This window comes from Bidens hawaiensis, unplaced genomic scaffold (genome assembly GCF_021521415.1).
Source record: "Bidens hawaiensis isolate Kalapana, Puna unplaced genomic scaffold, B.hawaiensis_p1.1 tig00007641_1, whole genome shotgun sequence".
NCBI classification, from domain to species: domain Eukaryota; kingdom Viridiplantae; phylum Streptophyta; class Magnoliopsida; order Asterales; family Asteraceae; genus Bidens; species Bidens hawaiensis.
In genome coordinates, this window is record NW_027491532.1 from 7943 (window position 1) to 32019 (window position 24077).

The 24077-nt window shown below is 33.7% G+C and overlaps 1 protein-coding gene and 1 long non-coding RNA gene across 2 annotated transcripts; one reads left to right on the top strand and one right to left on the bottom strand.

Moving 5' to 3' along the window:
• Nucleotides 1–232: 232 nt before the first annotated feature.
• On the top strand, nt 233–14238 carry LOC143635629 (putative (S)-N-methylcoclaurine 3'-hydroxylase isozyme 2). The gene is made up of 3 exons (XM_077103411.1): nt 233–587; nt 5146–5304; nt 14057–14238. The coding sequence occupies exons 1-3, from the start codon at nt 233–235 to the stop codon at nt 14236–14238; spliced, it is 696 nt and encodes a 231-aa protein (XP_076959526.1).
• A 4805-nt stretch (nt 14239–19043) lies between these two features.
• Nucleotides 19044–20132, bottom strand: LOC143635655 (uncharacterized). The gene is made up of 3 exons (XR_013154101.1): nt 20054–20132; nt 19939–19976; nt 19044–19268 (listed from the first exon to the last, which is right to left on the bottom strand). It is a non-coding gene; the product is annotated as an uncharacterized LOC143635655 (long non-coding RNA).
• Nucleotides 20133–24077: the final 3945 nt, after the last annotated feature.

A 24077-nucleotide genomic window follows, 5' to 3' on the forward strand; every position in this document is an offset into this window, starting at 1 on the left:
AGTGTGTAATCTTCATCATAAAAATTTTTAATAAAATTGATTATTTGTACGCATTTTCATTAATTAGTCTTGGTATACATGAATTGGGAATAACCACTAATGTTAGTGTTTGATTTGTGAACCAATAACATGGTAAACTTTATTGTATCAGGACGTTCTGATTGGTGGAACAGAAACATCAGCAACAACAATAGAATGGGTGTTGTCAAATATCATGCAAAATCACAACATAATGAAAAAGGTTCAAGAAGAATTAGTGAAAATTGTAGGACTAAATAACATGGTTGAAGAATCTCATCTTCCAAAACTACAATATCTTGATGCAACTATTAAAGAAACGTTGCGTATATATCCTATAGCCCCTCTCCTAATCCCACGATCACCAAGCAAGGCATGCATTGCAGGGGGATATACAATTCCAAAAGGTTGTACAATCTTTTTGAATGTTTGGTCAATCCAGCGTGATTCTCGGTACTGGGATGATCCTTTGGAATTCAATCCCGAGAGGTTCTTGGCCAACAAATGTGATTATAAGGGAAACAAATTGATGTTTTTCCCATTTGGATCAGGAAGAAGATTGTGCCCAGGTATTCCATTGGCAGAAAAAATGTTAATGTTTATTTTGGCTTCTCTCTTGCACTCATTTGATTGGAGCTTGCCCAATGGTGAAAATCATGACCAACCTGAAATATTTAGCATTGTATTAAAGAAAAAAAAAACGCTTATTGCTATCCCGTCTCAACGGTTGCCCAATCTAAGCTTCTATATGTAGTCTTACGTGACTTCTCCATAAGGTTAAGGTCCCATAAAATGACCAGGGAATAATGATACAAGTATCTTGCTATGCTCATTGATTGTGTACCCATTTATAGTATAATACTCTTTGGAGTGTATTTGGTGGTATCATATAATATTATCAATATCATAAATTCATGTGGACGCTTGTACCTTTTTCATTAGCAAATGAAGTTTTATTGTAATAACCCGAATATTCGCAAAACCTAAATTAAATATTGATATATGGTTATATTATAGCCAGATAAATAATGAAATAACTATTTAGATTTTATAAAATTAATTTCGTGAACTATGAGAAATTTAATGTAGTTAGTTTATATATTTTAATGTAATTTATCAAAAAAAAAATTTTGTTAAAATGAAACACCAAATCATTAGAAAATAGAAGTTTAATTGTTGGAAGGTAATTTATAAAAAGTTGATGGGTAAAAAGGAAAAGTAACGCCCCGAACCCGGCAGCCCTACTTTGGTGTTGGATTTACTCATAAACACAGTTCTAAATATCAGAGTTAATTAAAACTTTTTGCGGAAATAATAAAAGTCAACCAATTCTTACACACCTTATAATACTTGGCTTAAAACATCGTAAATAGTCTCAACATAAAACATGTAACATCACATGACTCTTTCTTCTTTCGATGTCAGTCTCTTATTCTTCGATGTCATGTGTCTCCCCTCAAGCAACCTGTCGCATTCTACTCACCTGCGTGCATACTAAAAGTCAGCTACGCTGAGTGAGTTCTAGTGTAACAAGTCAAATGTTAGTCTTACACATTTATCTTACATATTTGTACCCGTAGATACCATTCTTACCTTTATCATGTACTTGTTTTCTTACGTCGTACAAGTATGCACACAGCCTCGAAAACATTTTCAAATAGAAATGGGGCTAGAACTCACCTGGAGTCGGTTCATTTCTGAGTTTATGGTCACACATCTTCTCAACTGAGCACAGCTAACTGTTTAACAAGTTATAAGCATCAATCATCTAGTTCTAACTATCTCACACTTCTAGGTTAGTGAAACCCTTAATGAAACCCTTGGGTTCATGGCAGTTATTAAAAAATTCACAATCTGCTCGACTAGACTCAAATGAGTTTCGTGTCGTAACAACTTCATTTTCTTACTTAACACGGCCCGAACATCACTTGTCCATACCGCCTAAACCCAAATAACTTGTTTACTACAAAGTTTACATTTTTCTTACTTTACAAGACCCGATTTGCCTTAGTCAATAGATCTTAACACAAACCGACATTAAAAACCTAGTTTTATCTTAGAACTTACCTTTCTTGGGTTCGGATGTTGGACCTTAAGTAGATCTAGACGTGTTTTCTTGTTGCTTGGACAAGAATCTCCTTGGTTGTCCTAAATCTTGGATGAATATGAGAGGAAGAGAGTTTGTGTGTGTGTCAGAGTGGGTGTATGGAGACAGGAGATGGAGAATGAGAAAGTTTAGGGTTTTAGGGAGGTTTAGGAGTTCTCCAATCCCATAGACCTTAGGCCCGTAACCATTCTCAAGTCCATGCATTAATCTTAAACCTACCACTCAGTCCCATGATTACTTAACAAAATTAAAGAACGACACACATAAAATTATAAAACTTTTTTTTATTTGTTATTCTCAAAGGACGGATGTTACAAGTATACCCTTCTTAAAAGAGGTTTCGTCTCTAAAACCTAACTACTACTTAAACAATACTGGGTAAAACTTGCGCATCTCTTCTTTAATTTCCCAAGTAGCATCGGATCCCTTATGGTGCTTCCATAACACTTTTACCAAAGGAATAACCTTGCGACAAAACTGTTTTTCCTTACAATCAACTATCTTCACAGGCTGCTCAACGTAGTTTAGCTATTCATCCACCTCAATTTCCATTAATGGCACATGAGACATATCATCAGCTAGACATTTTCTCAAGTGAGAAACATGGAAGGTGGAGAGAATTCCCTTCAATTCCTCCGGTAAATCTAGCTTGTAGGCCACTTCGCCCACACGAGCTGTGATCCTGAACGGTCCAATATACCTTGGACTCAGTTTTCCCCCTTTTTCTAAAACAAATGATTCCCTTCTAAGGCGTGACCTTGAGCATCACATTGTCACCAATGTTAAACTCGATCGGTCGTCGCCGCTTATCGGCATATGACTTCTGACGATCTTGAGCAGCTTTCATCGTTGTCTTAATCTGATCAAACCTGGAAGAGGTTTCTTACACAACTTCTAAGTTCCCGAGCTCTTTCTAACCAATCTCTCCCCAACATATGGAGTTCTACAAAGTCTACCATATAGCATTTCGAACGACGGCATATTTGCATGCTGTTATTTCAGATGATTTGAAGTGGATAACGTAGATTAAACTTTAGGATAATAAATAAAAGATGATTTGAAGTGGATAACAAGAAAAATGCCATTTAGTGGCACATATTTTTAATGACATTTAGCTTTTGTGCCACTAGTTTAGGTTTTTAATGGCACTTTGTGTATGTCATATTTGCTTATAACACATGTTTAGTGGCACTTAGTTTTAATGCCACTAATTTATGATTTTAGTGAAACTTTGTGTATGCCACTAAAAATCTAGTGTTACATATTTTTAATGACATTTTGCTTTTGTGCCACTAATTTAGGTTTTTAGTGGCACTTTGTGTATTCCATCTTTGCTTATAACACATGTTTAGAGTCACTTAGTTTTAATGCCACTAAGTTATGATTTTAGTGACACTTTGTGTATGCCACCAAAAATCTAGTGTCACATGTTTTTCATATTTTTGTACCACTAATTTTGGTTTTTAATGGCAATTTGTGTATGCCATATTTGCTTATAACACATTTTTAGTGGCACATAGTTTTAATGCCGCTAATTTATGATTTTAGTGGCACCTTGCGTATTCCACTAAAGATCTGGTAGCACGTGTTTTTTATAACAATTTAGCTATTTTGCTTTTGTGCCATTAAATTTTTGGTGAAACGACGTGAGCATGTCATATCACAAAACCTTGATGTCGACTATTAGTTAACAACCTAAAAATATGGATTATTCTATTTATAGGTTAAGTTAAAATTAATTAAAAAAAAAACATATATAAAAAAAGCTAAAATTAAGAATAAAGATTCACAAAATGAAAAAAAAAATAATAATAAAATAAGAAGCTAAATTAGAAATATGGTTTTGTCATTCACATCTCACAGGTCTTAGGCTGAGGGGTGTGGGCCGCTAACTGGGGCGCTAGAGCCCCTCCGCTCGCTCCCCGGGGCGCTAACCCCACACCACCGGGGCGCGAGCGGGGCGCGAGCGCAGAAATCCAGGCAGGCGTGAGGCTGGTCGCGGGAGAAGAGAGAGAAAATGGACGTTGGGAAGGTAAAAAAAGCCGTTGGGAAGGGATTAAATTAAAAAAAAAAAATATTTTTTCCTTAAATAATACCCAATTTCATCTATAAAATACCTCATTTCACCCATATCAATCACCACAACTTCAAAATAAAACCCAAAATCAACCCATCTTCCCAACTTTTTTTTAAAAAAAAATGTCGTCGTACTCGATGATCTTGTATTAGATTAGTGTTATTATTAAGTATTATTGTTTGTTTAATTTTTAGTATGTTTTTTTTTGTAATTTGAATTTTTAAAAAAATGTGTGTTTTTTTAATAATTTATAGGTTTTTTTAATAATACGTTGTTTGAATATATTTATAAAAAAATAAAAAAAAAATTCGCTGGAGCCCCTCCACACCAGGGCCAGGGGCTCCAACACACCCCTTATCTAGTTTCTCTCTCTGCCACACGTCATAATATTATTGGCTGGAGCCCCCTGTTAGAGCCCCACACACCCCTTAGCCCTATCTTTCTCTGTCTATACAAATTAGGCAATGAATATATAGCAACGCGCTGCTTCTGCGCATTCAGATCTGCCATTAATCTTCGCTTTCTTCATCAAGGAAGGTAATCAATTAGCTTCAATTCGTCTATTTCACTCTTTAATAACGTTTGCTGTTTCGTCGATTTCAAGTGATACGTACGACGGTCAATTCGTTTTATTTAAGATATCGTTCAAGAAGATTAAATGCCTAACCCTAGGTCTTCCGTCGATCGAAGAAACGTTAGTGATTTGAAGTCAATTTCTCCTCTGACATCAAGCGATTCGAAATCAATCTTGTAGACTCTCGTCTTCAGTTTTGTTGAAACGTATCTTCAATGGCAGTCAGTTGTATGAATTTTTGTTTCTGCTCTTATATGTTTCAATTAAATACCTGTTTGTGTAGGTTCGTATTAATTCAAATTGTGTGCCGTGATTTGTTTCACAACCGTCTTTACCTTGCATCACTGTGAGTTTAATTTCATCGTTTAGGTTATTTTAGTGCTCGTTTATTGATTTTGTGTGCGAATTGGCTTTTAACGGTGGAGGATTTTGAAATGCAGTGGCCGAAGCTGTTGAATGCTCCACTTGAGGTCGTGGATCCTGATATTGCAGATGTTATTGAGCTTGAAAAAAGCTCGTCAATGGAAGGTCATCACTTATACTGTTACTTTATGTGTATTAGCATTTCATTGCGCAGATTTAGGGATTAATAGAGAAGACACAGCTATTTAGGTTTAAATTGAAGTTTTCTTTCCAAATTGAAGTATAGATAAATTATGCTTATATAAACTTTATGTGAAGATTAACTAATATTAGAAGTCAAATATTTGTATTCTGTGTTTTTCTTCATAATCGAGTGGTAGTAAGATTGATTTTTTTTTTCAAAATTCGAAAAACGGTGATAATGGATTCAAAGATTAACTAATGTGATACATTAAATTACATTCTAGAAATTGTTTTAGATCTCCCACTGTTAGTGTTGTTAATTGTAGGACTAACTTTCACCAAGCTCTTATTGCCAAGAAAGAGATTTGCATATTGATGGTTAGTCTCGATGCAAGCTGGTCACCACAATCCCTACCATAGGTGATCATTTTTACCATAGGTAATCTTTTTTGTAAGATAACATATTAACTGTTAAAATCCAGCCCAAGAACAAAAGATGAAATATTAAATCTCAAAATTGGTCATGAATCCACGCCCAAGTTACCCCATGTTGTAGACTTCTAGTTTTTATCTATTTAATTATTTGTGATTTTTAGTTATACTCTCTGCATTGTAACTAGTACTTTAATTTCTATTTCTCCTAAATACTAGGATATAGTTGGTGGTTAGTTTTCTGTGAGACCTTAAAACTTTGTTGCTTTTGTTGTCAGTATGTTAATTGTATGGCTTTTTTGTGGGAGCCATGAGGCAGGTCGGGCGGTGGATGAGCGATTTCTGTTACTGGTTTTGGAACTTGTTTGCTTGAAAAGGTATTTTGGTTTTGTTTTCATATATACAAGTTGTAGTTTATTTTATGTTTATTCATTTATGCTCATTTATGTTTTTTATTTTACGTTTGTTTAAGTTCGTTCCTTAATATATTCATTTAAAAGTTTTTGGCCGATTACAATTTAGTTTACTTTTAATAACTTTACAGACCAACACTTTGCTCTTCACATTACTTTTAACTACTTTTAGCTTAGTTGTGTTGTTCATACATATCTAGTTATGCTCGTTCGTTCGTTTACTCTTGTGAACTTTACGTTTATACTATTAACGAATGAACACAAACAAGAAAAATAAAACCTCCTTTGTTTAACGTGTCCAATCATTTGATTGGTCAAGAGAAGACTTTTCTTTCAGTCTTTGACATGTCGAAGTTTTACGGTGGAGAATGTTATATCTTCCTGTATAATTATCCTGGGGAAGATCAAGATATATGCCTTATTGGGACATGGTTTGGAAAATAAAGAAGAGGGATACAATATTTTGTATCTGAGAAGGAGAAGGATCTTCCTGATGAGTGATGACACAAAGACGAGGATCGCATTGTTTCGAGTTCAAGGCTCGGCACCTGATAACATGTAAGCAATAGTAATTTTATTTTTTAACTTTGATTTAGTATGAAGTTTACTTCAATAAGATATTTTAACTTTATTTTAATTGGCTTAGGAGGCATTAACTTTGAACTCTTTCTACTGCTACATATGACACAGTGGTTCTTCAGTCTTTACATGAATTTGGATTCTTAAGAACTCTTGAAATAGAGGAACTTGTCGAGAGGCAACTGGATGTGGTACTAAAGGTTTGAACTCTCTCCAAGAAAGTTATATTTTTGCTAGATTTTATTTAATCAAATATTTAGGCTCATCTAACTTACGAGTGCCCCGCTTGTTTAACTTAAGAGAGCTCGAGGTTGACTCGGTTTACTTACGAGAGTTCGAGCTCGGCTCGCGAGCCGGCTTTAGCTCAAAAACTGAAGCTCGGGCTCGTTTATTAAACGAGCTTACTTTTAGGCTCGGGCGGTTACACAAGTCGATATGGTTGATTTCAATAGGTTATTATCGGTTTTAGGTTAATAATTAAGTCGGTTACACAAATTAGTGTCCATATTGGTTACATATTGAATAGTCTTTATTTTTTTTATTAGGTACCTCGTTTGAAGATGGTGAAGAGGTTAATGAGCATGATGAAGTTTTCAGTTTTTATTCAAATATTTGTTACTTTTCATTTTATATGTATGACATTTTGACTTGATTTGAGAGTTATTAGACATTCGGTATGTGTTTAGAATGTGATTGGTTTGTGTTGGAATGTGATCAAACTTTTAAAAGTAGTGGCGAACGAAAAAAAGTGCCACTAAAATTCCAAAGATTTGTAGTGGCAGACAAAAAAAGTACCACTAGAAGTCCTTAGTTTTTTAGTGGTAGATGAAAAAAGTGCCAGTAAAGCCTAAAAGTTGTAGTGGTAGATGACTAAAAGTCCAAAGGTTCTAGCAGACTAAAAAAGTGCCACTAAAAGTCCAAGGTTCTAGTGACAGACTAAAAAAGTGCCACTAAAAGTTCAAAAGTTTGTAGTAGCCACTAAAAGTCCAAAGGTTCTAATGGCAGACTAAAAAAGTGCCACTAAAAGTTCAAAAGTTTGTAGTAGCAAATTAAAAAGTGCCACCAAAAGGCTTTAGTGGTAGCGCTTCTAGTGGCACTTTTTTTGTGTGTCACTCATTTCAAAAAGGGTATTTAATGACACTTTTTTTGTTTCTGGCGACACTTTTTGTGTGCCATTATATGGCTTTTTATTTGTAGTGTAACCCGAATATTCGCAAAACCTAAATTAAATATTGATGTATGGTTATAATTATAGCCAGATAAATAATGAAATAACTATTTAGATTTTATAAAATTAATTTCGTGAACTATGAAAAATTTAATTTAGTTAGTTTAAATATTTTAATGTAATTTATCAAAAAAAAAAAATTGTTAAAATGAAACACCAAATCATTAGAAAATAGAAGTTTAATTGTTGGAAGGTAATTTATAAAAAGTTGATGGGTAAAAAGGAAAAGTCAACCAATTCTTACACACCTTATATTACTTGTCTTAAAACATCATAAATAGTCTCAACATAAAACATGTAACATCACATGACTCTTTCTTCTTTCGATGCCAGTCTCTTATTCTTTGATGTCATGTGTCTCCCCTCAAGCAACCTGTCGCATTCTACTCACCTGCGTGCATACTAAAAGTCAGCTACGCTGAGTGAGTTCTAGTTTAACAAGTCAAATGTTAGTCTTACATATTTATCTTACATATTCGTACCCGTAGATACCATTCTTACCTTTATCACGTACTTGTTTTCTTACGTCTTACAAGTATGCACACAGCCTCGAAAACATTTTCAAATAGAAACATTTTCGAAAACACTTATTATTAATTTAGTGTCTTTGAGCTACGATGTCGCGCCCCGGCATGTTCTGTCGTAGGTTGGGTGTGACACTGATTATGAAGAACTCAAATAAAAAATGTCACATCTTCTGATCATCCAGAGCATTTTGTGACTGAGGTTGGAGAGAATTACAAAAGGTGGAAACATGGAGCATTACAAAAAAGAAAAGGACTTTAGGTCATGGACCAAAGTTGATTCTACTGAACTATCTTAATCTCCGTTTCATAAATCCATGCAGGGAACCTAAAGCTTGGAAATTCTTTAATTTCTTGGATACACAAGCATCAAAAGGCTTTCCCGATATGCCCACTGCAGAGTCCCATGTCAAGAAGTCAAAGGTTTCATTGATCCACATACTAACAAGACAATGAAGACTGTGATGCGGCCACGTACCTACCGATAAAGTGAGATCTATTCCCATCACCAAAAGATCTCCTGAAGGGGCACTAGATAATATGCAGTTTTGGGCTTATGATAGAGAAACAACTTCTGTTGTGATTCGACTTGATAAAGGTCAATCCTAAAGATTTGTTAAAGTTTGGCGAACGGAATATCAAGAAACTTGCTACCTTCGAGATATAGGCTGATCCATTATACGAGCCTGCTGCCAGAGAATTTGCGGGAATGGTGCCTCGATGATACGTACTAAACTATGGGCTGGAATGTTAGTCCATCATCCATATATAACTATTCAGGTTTGAGTCCTTGCTCCCATAGTTTTTTTTTTTTTAATTTAAAACAAGGGCAAGCCAAAAAAACAACTTGCACGTGGCGGAAGTGAACTAATTCGAATTCGATCATCGACGCTAAATCGTAAACATAAATTACTATTCCCTCAAAAAATAACAGTTTTTTAAACAAAATAATTAGAAAAGTATAGAAAAAATAAAATAATTAACGTAACACAATCACATGTTGCCACCTAGACAAATTTAACACCAAGCATGATTTTTAATATATATTTGTGCAATTTATCGTTTTACTGTTTGAGGACTTGTTGGGCTGGAGGTGCACAAATTGGGGTTTTCAAATACCCGGGTTCGGGTATGACCGGGTATTGGTACCTGGGTCGGGTTTGGGTCCAGGTATTCTTTTTAAAAATCATACCCTATGCATCAGGTTCGGGTCGGGTATCATACCGGGTATTTGAATACCCTATTTTCTGGTATTGAAAAAACCCTATTTTTTGGGTTTTTTGGGGCTTTTTTCGGGTATAAATTGGATTTTTAAGGGGTTACAACTTTTAGGGGTATTTTCAGGTAATTTTCAGGCATTTTTCGGGTATAGATCGGGTATTTGAAAAACCCAGTTCCGGGAACCGGTTCCGGTTTTCGGGTATTACCGGGTATAAATCGGGTCCGGTTCCGGATACAGGTTTTGGTACTAAAATGCATGCCCTATCTGTACCCTACGAGTAGAGTCGGGTACGGGTTCGTACATTAAAAACCGGGTATAAAAAAACCGGTTCCGGGTATTTTTCGGGTCCGGTTTCGGATTTTTTGTGCACCTCCATGTTGGGCATCTCAACTTCATAACTCTTAATACCAATAACCAATCATCAAGAGTGGGCTAAAAAGCCCATAGGTTAGCTTTATCACTCAGTCCTATACTAAAAGTAGTTTATATTTCGTCAACCGTTATATTTCATGTCTACTTAGATTTCACCCCCACCCTTCACAGAGTTCAAGTTTCAACCCAGTTTTTTCATGAAAAGCTAAGCTTTTACCGAAGAATTCTGATTGCGGCCCACTGCAAGAAAGTAGATATATGGGGGCAAAAACCTTTTAGGACTTTAGGGACAACATGTCCTTTCTATAGGTCTAAAACCCTTGTAGGAACAACTTGTTGTCTACACAGGTTTAGTCACTGCTTGTACCGAATAGGTCCTTAGGTCGTCTTTATAGGTGTTGTCTTCATAGATATACTTTTAGGAACAACATGTAGTGTCAACAGAATTAAATAGAAAATACTTACTTTTAGTCTATAGGGAGAACAAGTCGTCTTAATAGAATTAAAGTAAAAAAATTAAATTCAATTTATAGGAACGACATGTCATCTCAATAGACTAACAATAGAAAAATATTTAAAATCTGTAGAGACGATATGTCGTCCCTGCAAAATAAAAAAAAAATTAAAAAATGTATTCTAGTAAATCAATAGGGACAATATGTCGCCTCTAAAGGATATATACACATATATATATACATATATATATATATAGGGGTGGGTTATAGTAAAAATATATAGTTTTCTAAGAAGAGTAAGAATAGATCTAGGCCATTGAATCTAGAATCTAGTGGTTGAGATTAGTAGTTTCCAAAATACCAAATAGTTTCCTAGAATCTAGGATTTAGGCTACATAGTTCCCTAAATATGCTAACATAGTTTCCTAACTCTAAATTTCATGTCCTTCCTATTATTCCTACAAAACTATGTATTTTTATTTTAACCCTTTTCTATATATATATATATATATATATATATATATATATATATAGGGGAAGGTTAACGTACAAATGAAATTAACGTGCTAAACATGATAATCAAGTAGAGTAATTATATATACAAGTAGAGTAATTATGTAATTACACCATAGAGTAATTACGTGTAGAGTAATTATGTAATTACACCATAGAGTAATTTACGTAATTACTCTACGGTGTAATTACATAATTACGCTACTTGTATATATAATTACTCTACTTGATTCTCACGTTTAGCACGTTAATTTCATTTGTATTTGATCCAAACCCTATATATTATATATATATAATATATATATATATATATATATATATATATAATATATATATATATATATATATTATATATATATATAGGGGTAGGATCTAGAGAGAATTTCTCTTTAAACAGAGAACTAGAGAACTAATAGAGAATTATTTTTAACTTTTTTTAAAAATATATTTTGTGATTTTTTTTCTTTCCTCCTTCTAATAAGATGATATTGTCAATACGTGCACTAATGTGTATCGCATATATACAATAGTGTTTTATTGCATATAATACAACACAATTGCATTATACAATGCACACTATTGAATATATGCAAATACAACACTAATAATTGTATGCAATAGACACTATCGCATATACTTAATACAACACTAATGCACATATGCACTATACCAATTTTTTTATTTTGTATATAATATAACACTATTGCACTAATTACAATACAAAAAATTGCATATATGATACTCAACACTATTGTGCATATCAAAATACACACTAGTGCACATATGCAATAAAGAAAAAAGTCGATGTACTGCATATGTGCACTACAAGTTTTTTTTATTAATTTTTTATTTTTTTATTTTTATATTTTTTTCTAGTGAAGAATAACAACATATAAAAAGGATGAAAGAAAAAAAATTAAAAATATTTTTTTATTAGTTATTTAGTTTTCTCTTTAAAAATGAGTTCTCTTTTTATTCTCTCCTTTTATATATATATAATATATATATATATATATATATGGTTAGGTTTAAATAGGAAGTTTAATTTTCCTAAGAAGACTAGAAATGAGTGTAGTTTGGTCCACAAAATATATTTCAAAAACCCACTTACTCAATTTACCAAAAAAAAGAACACCACCGCCACCACTCCACGGACCACCGCCACCACAACCACAACCCGTTTCCTATCGCCGCACCCACCTCCTGCTCGCCGGAAAAACGTACCCACCTCCCGCTAGCCGGAAAACCTGGAAAAACGTAAACACCTCCTGCTCGCCGGAAAAACGTACCTCCTTCTTGCCGGAAAAACACATCCAACCACCGCCGCACCCACCACTAGCTTGCTGCACCAACCACTAACATCCACCATCTTTACCCACCTACTCGCTGGAAAAACGACCTACAACAAGCTTCGGTTGTCCGATTTGTTTTGATGGTGGTCTACTGCGGAAAATGTGCTTGCTGCGGTGACCTACAGTAATGTCGGCGGCTGTGGAATATTGGGTGTGATGGTGAACCGTAGTGGCTATGGTGGTCATGGAGATTAGGTTGGGGACAGGGAGATTGAGATAGGAAAGGATCTTGAAAAACATAATGGAATTTTGAAATGATTTTATTATAACACAATGGACTAAAAAGAATAACAAAAAAATTTGATTAGAACACAACAATGAAATAACACCATCTTAAAACACAATTGTGTTTTTCACATAAAAAACATTATGTTAAAACACAATTTGGTAAAACACAACGCAAAATCGCTGCCGGAAAAATTTCGCCGAAAAATTCACCGAAAAGTCACCGGAAAAAGATCACCGAAAAACGGTCACCGAAAAAAACACATTGGAAAATGCTATGAAAAAAAAAGCAATGTAAAAACACAATGGAGAAAACACTATGAAAAAAAACACAATGACAAAAACACAAATATATAACACAATGTAAAAAACACAATGGAAAAAAACACTATGGAAAAAAAACACAATAAAAGATACAATTGTATAACACAATTTTGTAAAACACAATTTTGGTAAATACAATATGTAAAAAACCCATTAATTTTTTTTAATTTTTATATAACAATATGGTACTCATATAAAAGATAAAAAGACACTCGTTATTATGGTGAATTTGTTTTTCAATAAAAATATCGTAAAAAAAAGTTATTGACGTTTTAAAATGATGGGGGAATTTATCATGTGCATTGCATGTGGAGAGAAAAATTCAACAAATGTGTTATTCCTTTTATGTCATTCCCTTTATTTTTACACTTAATTTCCCCCTAAACTAATCTCAACCCTCCATGTTCAAAGTCAACGAATAAAATTACTTCTTATATTTCCTACAAAATTCATACTTTTTATTATAACCTAACCCTATATATATACAGGGGAAGTATAGAATGAAAACTCATTTGAGTTGTGAAAACCCTATGTAACATCGTTTTTTTTTTCTTTTTCTTTTTGCACATGTAATATATGTTGTTACATTTAATATAAAACATTAAAAAATTAAAAAAAATTTTTTGCTATTTTTTAACATTTTTTACAAATTTTTATATATGTTTTTAGGAGAGAGAAAAAGTTATATTTACTTTTACATTTTTTTATTAACTTTAATTGTGAACCACAAGTTTCAAACTTTAATTAAAAACATGTGGTTGAGAATGAGTTTTTAGAGTTTTCAAAACTTAAGCGGGTTTTTATTTTAACCTTACACTATATATATATATATATATATATATATATATATATATATATAATGTGCATTTTTAACCTGAATTCAAACAATATAAAAAAAAAGTAAAACGACACATAATATTCAACGGAAGTTCAAAATACAAGATGTTTAAAGCTCAAAATACAAGATATTTATAGTTCAAAACACAAGATATTCAAACTTCTAAATAAAAGCAAAGCATTCAGTTCCTAGTTATCATCTTCATCAAGTTGAGACAATTTTCTTCTAGATGCATTTATTTCCTGTTGGAACTGTAGTGTCATTTGCTGCATTAGAAACTGACGTAGTTGGTTTTGTTGTTGCATTATTTCCAGTAATACTTGGTTTGAGATTGGTGGCACTTGTTGCTGCTGGGTGGCATGTTGCTGCTACATTTCTTGCATTTGTTCTTGCATTTTTTGCATTTCTTGCAATTGTTGTTGTTGTGGCGGAGGTATGACCTCGATATGTCCGGGGTTTCATTTCTCACAACAAGTCCAACGCCGCGAATGTAACCATGTAACACCCCGGCTAAAGCGGAAACGCCAGAGTGTAACGTACAGATTGCTCAAACACACGTGACACTATTAGGTGACCATAATAACATTATTTCATTTAAATTTTCATGTAACACAAGTTTATCAAATAATACAAGTTATAACAAATAAATAAAGAAATGATAAGTTGTTCTTTGAATATCCTATAGGCATGCTATGGGTCTTCTACTTTCATTCTCGTAACTTTACACCTGTAACATATGTATAAAATAAAGTCAGCTATGAGCATAGTTGGTGAGAATCCCACAGTTTAAATACGTACATAAAAACCATACAATTCATAGACATGTGATAAACGAGCAAGTAAGTCCTTTCCAGTTGGTAACAATCAACGTACTTGGATAATCGCACAAGTAAGATCCATTCCAATTGATAACAACCAACGTACTTGGATAATGAGGCCATTTTCCACTCGATGCAAATGGACAGGAGTGCAAGGGGGGGGGGGGGGCGTATGATCATACTTAATGAGGCTTACCAATCGTGCAAGTAATATTTGTGCAAGTAATACATGTAACACACAAGTCCATATACGAATTGTAGTTTTGTAATAGAATAAACAACGCTTGAATTTTTATAAGGATACATATGCTACCCCAAAACAATAAAACGTTTTAAAAAGGGGTTGTGAAAAACTCACCTCGAAATCGATAATATATATGCAATAAAAGCCGAAAGCACGATAATGAAACCGAAGCAACCGAAAGTGTGTTAAAGAATCCGAAATGATTGCCGTTCTCAACTATAATTAAAACAAAAACAAAATCTAAATATCGGAATTGAAATGGTTATATATATTTGGTTAGCGGAATATTGTATTAGTTAACATATTTATTAGCATTTTAAGACATTATAATATTATATTATTTTCAAGTTTTAACGGATTTTTAAATAGTAAACATAACTCGAAGGATATTTATGTTAACGAATTTATTGAAACTAATATTAATAAATTAAAGTTTATTGAAACTAATATTAATGGTTTAGCAAAGGGTATTATAATAATAGCGTAAATATTATTTCCTCTTGTTACTTGTTATTAATATGGGAATTTTACCAGTCTTTACAAAGTCGGGATTTTAAATGGGAAAAGTGTATTAAAAAAATTAGCGAATAGTTTGATAATAATATTAATCAGGTTTTCAAGAACTTTAATGAAACAAAAGTTATATAATTTGAGTTTAACGAATTTGAAGCAAATGGATTAAGGTTAATAAATTAAAGTTTAACGACGAGCTAATATTAACAGTTTAAAAGCTTAACGCATTAATGTAAGGTAATGGAATTATAAAATAGTTTTAACGGTGTGAAGAATTATAAAGTTAATAGAGTAACAAAAAATTATAAATTAATTTTAATGGTTTAATGAGTTTAAACGAAACTTGACGGGTTTTGAAAGATTGGTTTTGGGTGAAAATGAAAAATATAATTCTATATTTGATTTATATAATTTAAAATGATATTTATTTGATTTAAAAATGATTAATAAAAGTATATATAGTTTATATTATAGATTAAAAAAAATAAACAAAAAATATTGCATTGACCCGGGATCGGTAGTATCACACCAAAGGAGACTAACCAGATGAGCTAAGTATGATTGTTGGTTTAATAAAGAAACATAATTTATAAAAATTATTATCCATGTTCATTTTCTCCACATATAAACCCTAGTTTTTCAATCTGTCAAAACCGTTAAATGTTTGTTTGAATTGTGTTAGGGGTTTTAATCATCACAAAGAAAACGTTCAAAGCCATATAAGCATTACCTAGAAGGTTATGTTTTTTATGACGAACACGACTTGGCCGGAGACGGAACTTTGAGCTCTAATATGCCCGATTCCGAGAGATTAAGAGAGAAAGAATGTTGTGAGCGAGTTTAGTTCAATTCTAGGTCCGTATTTATACTAGTTATAGGAGCGTATTATCATTAATTTGATTGATCTTGTTTTCCGGCGATGATTAGGGATTCAATTACGCACGGATTAGGACGTTATAATGCGTAATAATTGTTGATTATTGATTGTCGTTAGTGACAAAAGACGTTACAAACTTTTAGTTGTGTTTTAACTCATTTTTGACGGGTTTTGAATGTCGCCGGAAGACTTGCGGCTTCGCCGGAATATGCTCACCGGGGAAAACAGGAAAGGAAGGGGACGGGAGGGCTGGGTGCTGAATTTTTTTTATTATATTATTATATTTTAAATATATTTACATTATGGCCCTTGCTCTTTCATATAATATTAAAACATTGATTAAAGTATAGTTACAAATTAACCCTTAACTTTGAAATATATTAAAATGAAATAAAGGAGTCATATTATTTTATATTTTACCCAATACTTTGCGAGTCGGTTAAACGTTAAAACCCGGAGTTTTAATAATTGATCGAAAGTAATATAAAACGAACGGTTTCAATTGTCGAGAATATTTTATTGGTGATATATATATATATATATATATATATATATATATATATATCGAAACGACTTAACGGGTCGGGTTAACGAATACAAATACGAACACGAATTAAAGAAAAATTGACGAATGTTACATGAAGCTATATTTGAGAATATTATAATATATGTATTTATATATATATTTGTAAACGAACCCGAAAATTCGAAATGGGTCGTGTTTTCAGGTTTGAAAACTAACGAATGTTACAAACCACGCCTAGGACCTAAAGCACGCTGGAGTACCCCAATCTCATCAACTGTTGCTGGATCAGTCGAATCTTTCAACGTTTTTGCTAACCCGTCTTGAATTTTACCCTACATTAAATGATACATTAGATTTTTTTTAACTAAAACTTGACAGCAAAACTGCTTTAAAAGGAGCAGAACCAACCTATTCAATTTATGGATGGCAATGGGACGGGTTTTGGTATTCCCAAACCCATACCCGGTTATAAAAGTCCATCCCAAACCCGTCGGGTTTTAATCGGGTAATTACCCGTCGGGTTTCGGGTTTTTCCATCGAGTTTCGGGTTTCCTATCGAGTTTTGACAAAATACTTGTCAGGTATACCCGGCTCAAAACCCGTCGGGTTTCTACCGGGGTTTTGACAAAATATAACTAATCGATTACAAAGATGGTTACCATAAAGGTAAAATATCTCAAATAATTGACATAAACAAGTTTCGACAAATAATATATTTGGAATATAGTATATGTATAATATAATAAGCTATATCGGGTACATCGGGTATATAATCGGGTAAATGGGTCTATGTTATCGGTTATATTAGAAATCCCAAACCCATCCCAAACCTGCAAAAAATTTCATAACTATTCCCAAACCCTATCGAGTCGGGTATTACCTGTCCCATTTATGTCGGGTTTCGGGTTTTCCCATTGGGTTCGGCTTTCATTGCCAACCCTGGTTCAATTAGGCGTGTTCACGGTCCGGTTTGGTTGGTTTTTGAGTCAAACCACAAGCCAAATCGTTACTAACGGTTTTTTATTATTGAAACCGAAACCTAACCGTTGAAATTCAAAACCGAACCAAACCAAACTGTTAGTAACGGTTTGGTTCCGGTTCGATTTCACGGTTTTAGCTCATTGCACTTTAGTACAAGTAACCCATTATAAAAAAAACATAGAAAGAAATACTAAAAATAATTGTTGGCAAACATTTCTTTATAGGATCAAAGCACATAGATAACTGATATACTCATTTAGCCTCAGACTATTACAAAGGAAAACTGTAACAAACTGGATCTATTATTTTACTTGAGACTATTACAAAAGAAATGTGTGCAAGTAAACTGAAACGGATTGTAAATAGATAATTAAGCCTAATATAAATATATATTTGTATATGCATAGAAACATCTAAACGGTTAAATTTGGCCGAAAACGGCTAAATTTACACTACGCATAAAAAATTTTGGACAAAAACAGGTAACTTTACACTACTACGCGAAAAAACCGGGGGGGGGGGGGGGGGAGAATAGCAACCCAACACATAAAGCCTCTATTTAACCTCTACACACAAGCAATATACAACACCTTTATTGTCTAGCTTGTATAATAACCAAGTTGCTCCCAAGCACTAAGAGAAACAACCTGCCCTCCTAAATCTTAGCCGCTCACGACGAGTCGACGACTATTACAAGCCCAAGCCGCCACAAGCAGCTTCCAAACCCTAGCACTGCAAAACAACTTGCCCTCTTAAATCGTAGCGCCAAAAACCCTAGTTGCCCCCTTCATCGATTCACAATCAACATGGCAACACGCGAACCTACATCTTGGAGATCGCACAAAAACCACCAGCCATGTGTCACATGTCACTATTCAAACTTCCAGTCAAATTCTCTTTGTCCGATGCATATCATGTCACCATCTATTTCTTCGTCTTAGTCGAACACTAGGTAGTCGACGGGAATCACATCTTCTCTCTAGTTACAAGAAATCACAGAACTCTATAATTCTCTCTTAGTAAGCTAAAGAAGGTTGGTATTTCTTGGGGTTATTTTGAGATGCATATTCCTAGATTATAGCAATCGGGAATAGCTAAATTGTAAATATCAAGAAAGAATATTGGTCAAATATTTGCAGGCTATCTAAGGCACAGTCTATTAACTTCGATAGTAACCAAACCTTTAAATTTGAAAATCACACAATCATCTAAGGCCACCATGCAAAGCCACCGTTTTTAACATGTCTTAGCAAAAAAAAACACGAAAACGAGATAAACTTACTGTCTTAATGTTCCAGATGTGAATATCTCGGTAATAAAGTTGATGTGCTCGTTCGTTGTATCAACCCAAGAACCGTAAAACTTGATAATGTTCTTGTGCTTAAGTGTTTTAAGCAAATGGACTTCCGAGTATAGACGCTCCAACTCCTCAGGATTCCTCAAGAAATCAGAAACCTTTACTTGATTCCAAGCTACTTCAATACCTTCCAATTCATCAAATGCTTTATATCTAAACTCCCAATATAATTAAGAAATCAAAACGTACATTTGATTACTTCATTTTCAAAATCAACCCTAACAATTTCTAATTGCAAATTTCATATGAATTATCAACAGTATCCACTGTTGTAAAAATCACGATCAGTCACCGAACAATCATTAATCGGTATGATACTGATTCGATTTCACCTAATCAGTCCAACAAATCAGTAGTCGGTCAAAGTCAGTCAAAGCCGGTCCAAATCGGCCCAGAGCAGTCAAATTTCTATCAAAAGCTATCAAAATTGGTCAAAATCAATCAAATTTCAGTCAAGATCTGTCAAAATTGGTTAAAATTTTTGAAGTATTTGAAAAATTATACTTAATAATCCAATCCGATTAATAAGTTCGAAGAACTACACAACAAATTACTAAAAAATTTGTATGTATACATAATTTTAAAAAACTATATATAAAATTCCAATCCGCTTAATAGGTTTGAAAAACTACATAAAAAAACTTTTGTATGTATGTATAACTTTAAAAAATTAAATATAAAATTCCAATGCGAATAATCCTTATTAATCGCGAGCCTGTACCCCACCGCGCAAGTTCTACAACACTGACATTATCAAACTGAATTCATTATTATAAACCTCAATCAGATCAATACTTATAAAATGCAAAAAAAAAAAGGATACACTTTTTTGAAAGCCCCTTTTCCCAGCACTTTTTTATACTGCAAATCACCCGAATAACACTAATATCAGAACCCAACAAATATTAATCAAATTAATCAAAATTAAACACACCAACCCGCCCATAACGTCCAGTTGGATCCACCTCAACGAACTCAGTATCCAAATCGTCCGGTTCGTGATCCGACATCGGCAATTCCAATGGCAGCTCAGTATATTATTACTTCTTCGTAAACCAAAATTGTTTAGGAACAAAATTAAGCTGAAATTGAAGTGATTTCAGTGAGCTTACACGAAATCAATTGTGGGTTTTGGCCGGAAAAGCGTTGTAAGCATGAAATTAGAATTAGGGTTTTGGGTGTTGATGGAATTGAATGAGATTTGAAGTAAGTTAAGTAGTTGAATAATATAAAGAGGATCTAGAAGGAGTTTGTTTGAGGTACTGATACTGAAATTGTTCCGTTTTATGTTCAGATCAAATCTAATTCCAAGTTTAATTATTTTAAAAATAAAGGTTGAATTTGGAAGTATTGATGGAAGTCAATTTGGGGAGTTTGGTTGAAATGAAAAGATTAGGAGTGGGTTACAATAATGGCCCTTTAACTATGTCCCTTTCAATCCCATTGGGGCTCAGCGACTGTCAAGTGGTCGTCAATGTTATAGTTACCCGGGAACACTAGGGGTGTTAATTATAGGGTTGGCAGGTTAACGTGTTGAGATTCTACAACCCCCCCCCCTCTCACGTATATTTATTCATGTCGTGTCGACCCATTTAAATTCGTGTCGTGTTTAGGTTGTGTTTCGGGTCAATCCATTTTGTTCATATACGAATATACTATATCGACTTAGTAACAAATTAAACAGTTAATTATACTTATTTATATAAAGCTTGTTAATAATTTGTGTTAGATCTAATTGTTTTTGTGTATTTATTTATCATTCTTAATTAACAAACTTAGGTTCACGTATACAGCTAAGAACATACAAATGGAAATAACTAGAGTAGAGAATAGATGGTTAAAACTAATAAAATAAAAATGTTTGAAATAAAAAGTAGATAAAAGTTGTTTTAAAAAATAGCTTAATTCTAAAAGTTAATTGATATATGAAAAATTAAAAATTTAAGTATTTAACTTTAAAATTTAAAACTTTTTATCTCTAAAATCAAAATATGAACTTTCTAAAATTCTTGAACGAGTTAACAGGTCAATCCACTTTTTAATGGGTCGGGTTCGGGTTGACCCATTTTTTAAACATGTCGGGTTCGGGCTGACCTATTTAAGAAAACAGGTCATGCCAGCCGACCCAAAACCTATAATTTTTCGTGTCGAGATTCGGGTTGTGTCAGGAATTGACACCCCTAAGGAACACCCAAGCCAAACTCTAAAGCCAGCATGGTTAAGACAAAATAGTCTGATCGGAGTGGGCAACGGGACTCTTCAAATTGAAGCACGTGGTGGGCTAAACATAAAAAAGAAAATCGTTGTTTAAAAAAAAACTATGTCCCTTTTAAACTTTCATACAGACGGGAATAAGGGGCTGTTTGGTTGGCTGGAAATCATTGAAATTCTATGGAATTGGAATTTAAATTCCATTCCTTAGTATGGTTGGTTGGATAGGAAAAGGATTTGGATTTGGAATTGGAATTAATTCAAGGTAAATCCCAAGTTTGATGGAATTAAAATTCCTCTAATGTTTAGAAGGATTTCCCAGGAATGTTTTCAAACACCTTTTTTAACCCCGGGCTCTACAACCCACCTCCATCCGTCGCTGCACTAACGCTGCGGCCTGTCGACTACTGCCAACGGACGTAAATGTCACGCCACCCACCAACGCATGTTGTCGCTGCCATCCGCCTCTCGCTACCCTCGTCGTCATCGACTTCGTTCGCACCACACGTTGTAGATGTCACCGCCACCAATCACCCACCCACACTTGCCACCGATAGTCACCTTTGCTACCACCACTCACCACTGACGACCGCCACCTCTGTATACATAATGTACCTGTGTGTGTATTAGCGTGTGTCAATCTGTGTGTTTCGGTTTTTTTTTTGTGTATCAACCACCAAGGGGTAATTTTGTCATTTTATGTTTTTTTACATTCCAATTCCATAGCAAAATGTACCAACCAAAGACATTTTGGATTTTCGAGGAATCCTTCCAATTCCAATTCCAATTCCAATTCAAATTCCAACGAACAGGGCCGTCTTCAAGAATTTATATGCCTCAGTTGAGACGAAATAAAAAGGCCCGTAGACTCTAACGAGTAACAAAATATAAGAAAAAAAAAGGTCTTATGTAAATGGTTTTTTGTTTGGTTTAAACAATTAAATTTTTAATTGGGCTTACTTGGTTATAATTTAGGTTGTGTAAAAAACTTTTTGTATAAAAATAAGCTTAAAAATGTCTCAAGTGAGACTAGAACCTACAACCTTTTGGTCAGGAGTCATACTCCTTTGACACTATACCAACCTTGATAATTTCCTTTTATCGATAGTTCATTTTCTATTCGTTTGTCCAGTTCACAAAACTCGGGATTTAATTTCTTAATTAAACGATCTTCAAACAATACGAGTATAATATAACAAAATATCCAAGTTTATAACTTATTATTACATTTTTATAATATTTCAAAGTGAAAAGTTCAAATTGTAATTTTACTTTAATTTTCTTTCTTAAAACAACTTGATTTTACAAGGGTCTTAAGTGTAAAATATTTAAAATAATATATAATATTTGTTTTTTTTTACCCAGCCCAAACCCACCCCGTCATCCCCTACCTCGCTTTTCCGGCAACAGCCGGAATCCGGCGAGAAAAATCCGGCGACCATAAAAACGCCTTAAAACGTACGTTATAAATCAATTAAATCTCGTAAAGCATTTAGACTATAACGGAGAAACATTAACCATCGTTCATTACGCGGTATAACAATGTGCGTTTTGATCCTGAACCCGTCGGAATTTTTATAAAATCGCAATAATGATTTTTAAACCTTATACGTTTTAATTAATTTTGTGCCTCTGAAAATTAAGTGCCCCGGCCGGTCGTTCACTTTGCCCTATGCCCGGCCGGCCATGCCAACGAATTCTTTGAACCAAACGGCCCCTAAGTTGAAGCTTGGAATCAGCATTAGCTTGACTATGCTCGATTTACATTTGATTCTAAGATGACCATAGACCCAAAGCTCTCTCTCTCCCTGTCTTGATTTTTTTTTTTTGTTGGAATCGTTATTTATCTTTTTTTTTTCCAAAAATTTGATGTAATATGTGATTTTAATGATTTAACTTCGTTTAATTATCAGTTTTGAAAAGAAGAGCAAATAACCAGGATACTTGGAAGAGTTTTTCATTATTAAAACGTACCCAAACTCTATATGTTAAATCATATTTTTGCGTAATAGAATCTTAAGAATAAGAGAGAGAACGTTTTCTTTTTGTTTTTTTTTTTAGTATAGCATTTGAAAATTCATTTCTTCCCAGAAACAAAAGTTGGGTCGGCTCTTATAAGAAACATCTATTACTTTTTACCAATATTTTGAAGTTGTTTCTCGGCTAAATGTGATCTAGTTCAAAAATCCACCAAACCATCTATTATTCTTAAAGAGTCCAAATCAAATTTACTGGGACGACTCTTGGTTTTAGGCCTCTACTTTTATAAAGCCTTCATTTTAAATAAAAGCTATGTATTATGAGATTTTGAAGTAAAGTTCTTATAGAATTAGTAACTTATTGATGTGCCACAAACAAAAGAGGATTGCTTCATATCCATTATCACTGCATATAATCAAAATTCTATAATTCTTGTATATTATATATCCATTATCATTGCATATCCTTATACATAAAGAACAGAAGAGAAAAAGGCCTCAAAATTTTAGTTAGTTTTAGACCTTCGAGGACGTTGAGCCGGTCCTACAAATTTATATTAACATAAAGCTCACCATCGTTACAGAAGTCGCTAGACGATGCCAAGTCGGTCGACTGGAAAGTTGCAAGTACTCAGCCTAGTCAGAATAACTCGGAATTACTCACCAGGTACGCAGCAGCCTAGGCGAGGAGTGTTGGGGATTATTTGACCACCTAGACCGACATTTATAACACTAAATACAAGTGCTTAAAAAATGAAGTAACTTTCATTTT

Excerpts from the sequence above, each read along its gene's own strand:
- LOC143635629 (XM_077103411.1), top strand. The coding sequence starts at position 233 with ATGAAAAAGGTTCAAGAAGAATTAGTGAAAATTGTAGGACTAAATAAC. Across the intron at positions 588-5,145 it reads AGGAAGAAGATTGTGCCCAG|GTTATTTTAGTGCTCGTTTA; the intron begins GTATTCCATTGG and ends TTCATCGTTTAG. Across the intron at positions 5,305-14,056 it reads AAAAAGCTCGTCAATGGAAG|TGTCATTTGCTGCATTAGAA; the intron begins GTCATCACTTAT and ends TTGGAACTGTAG.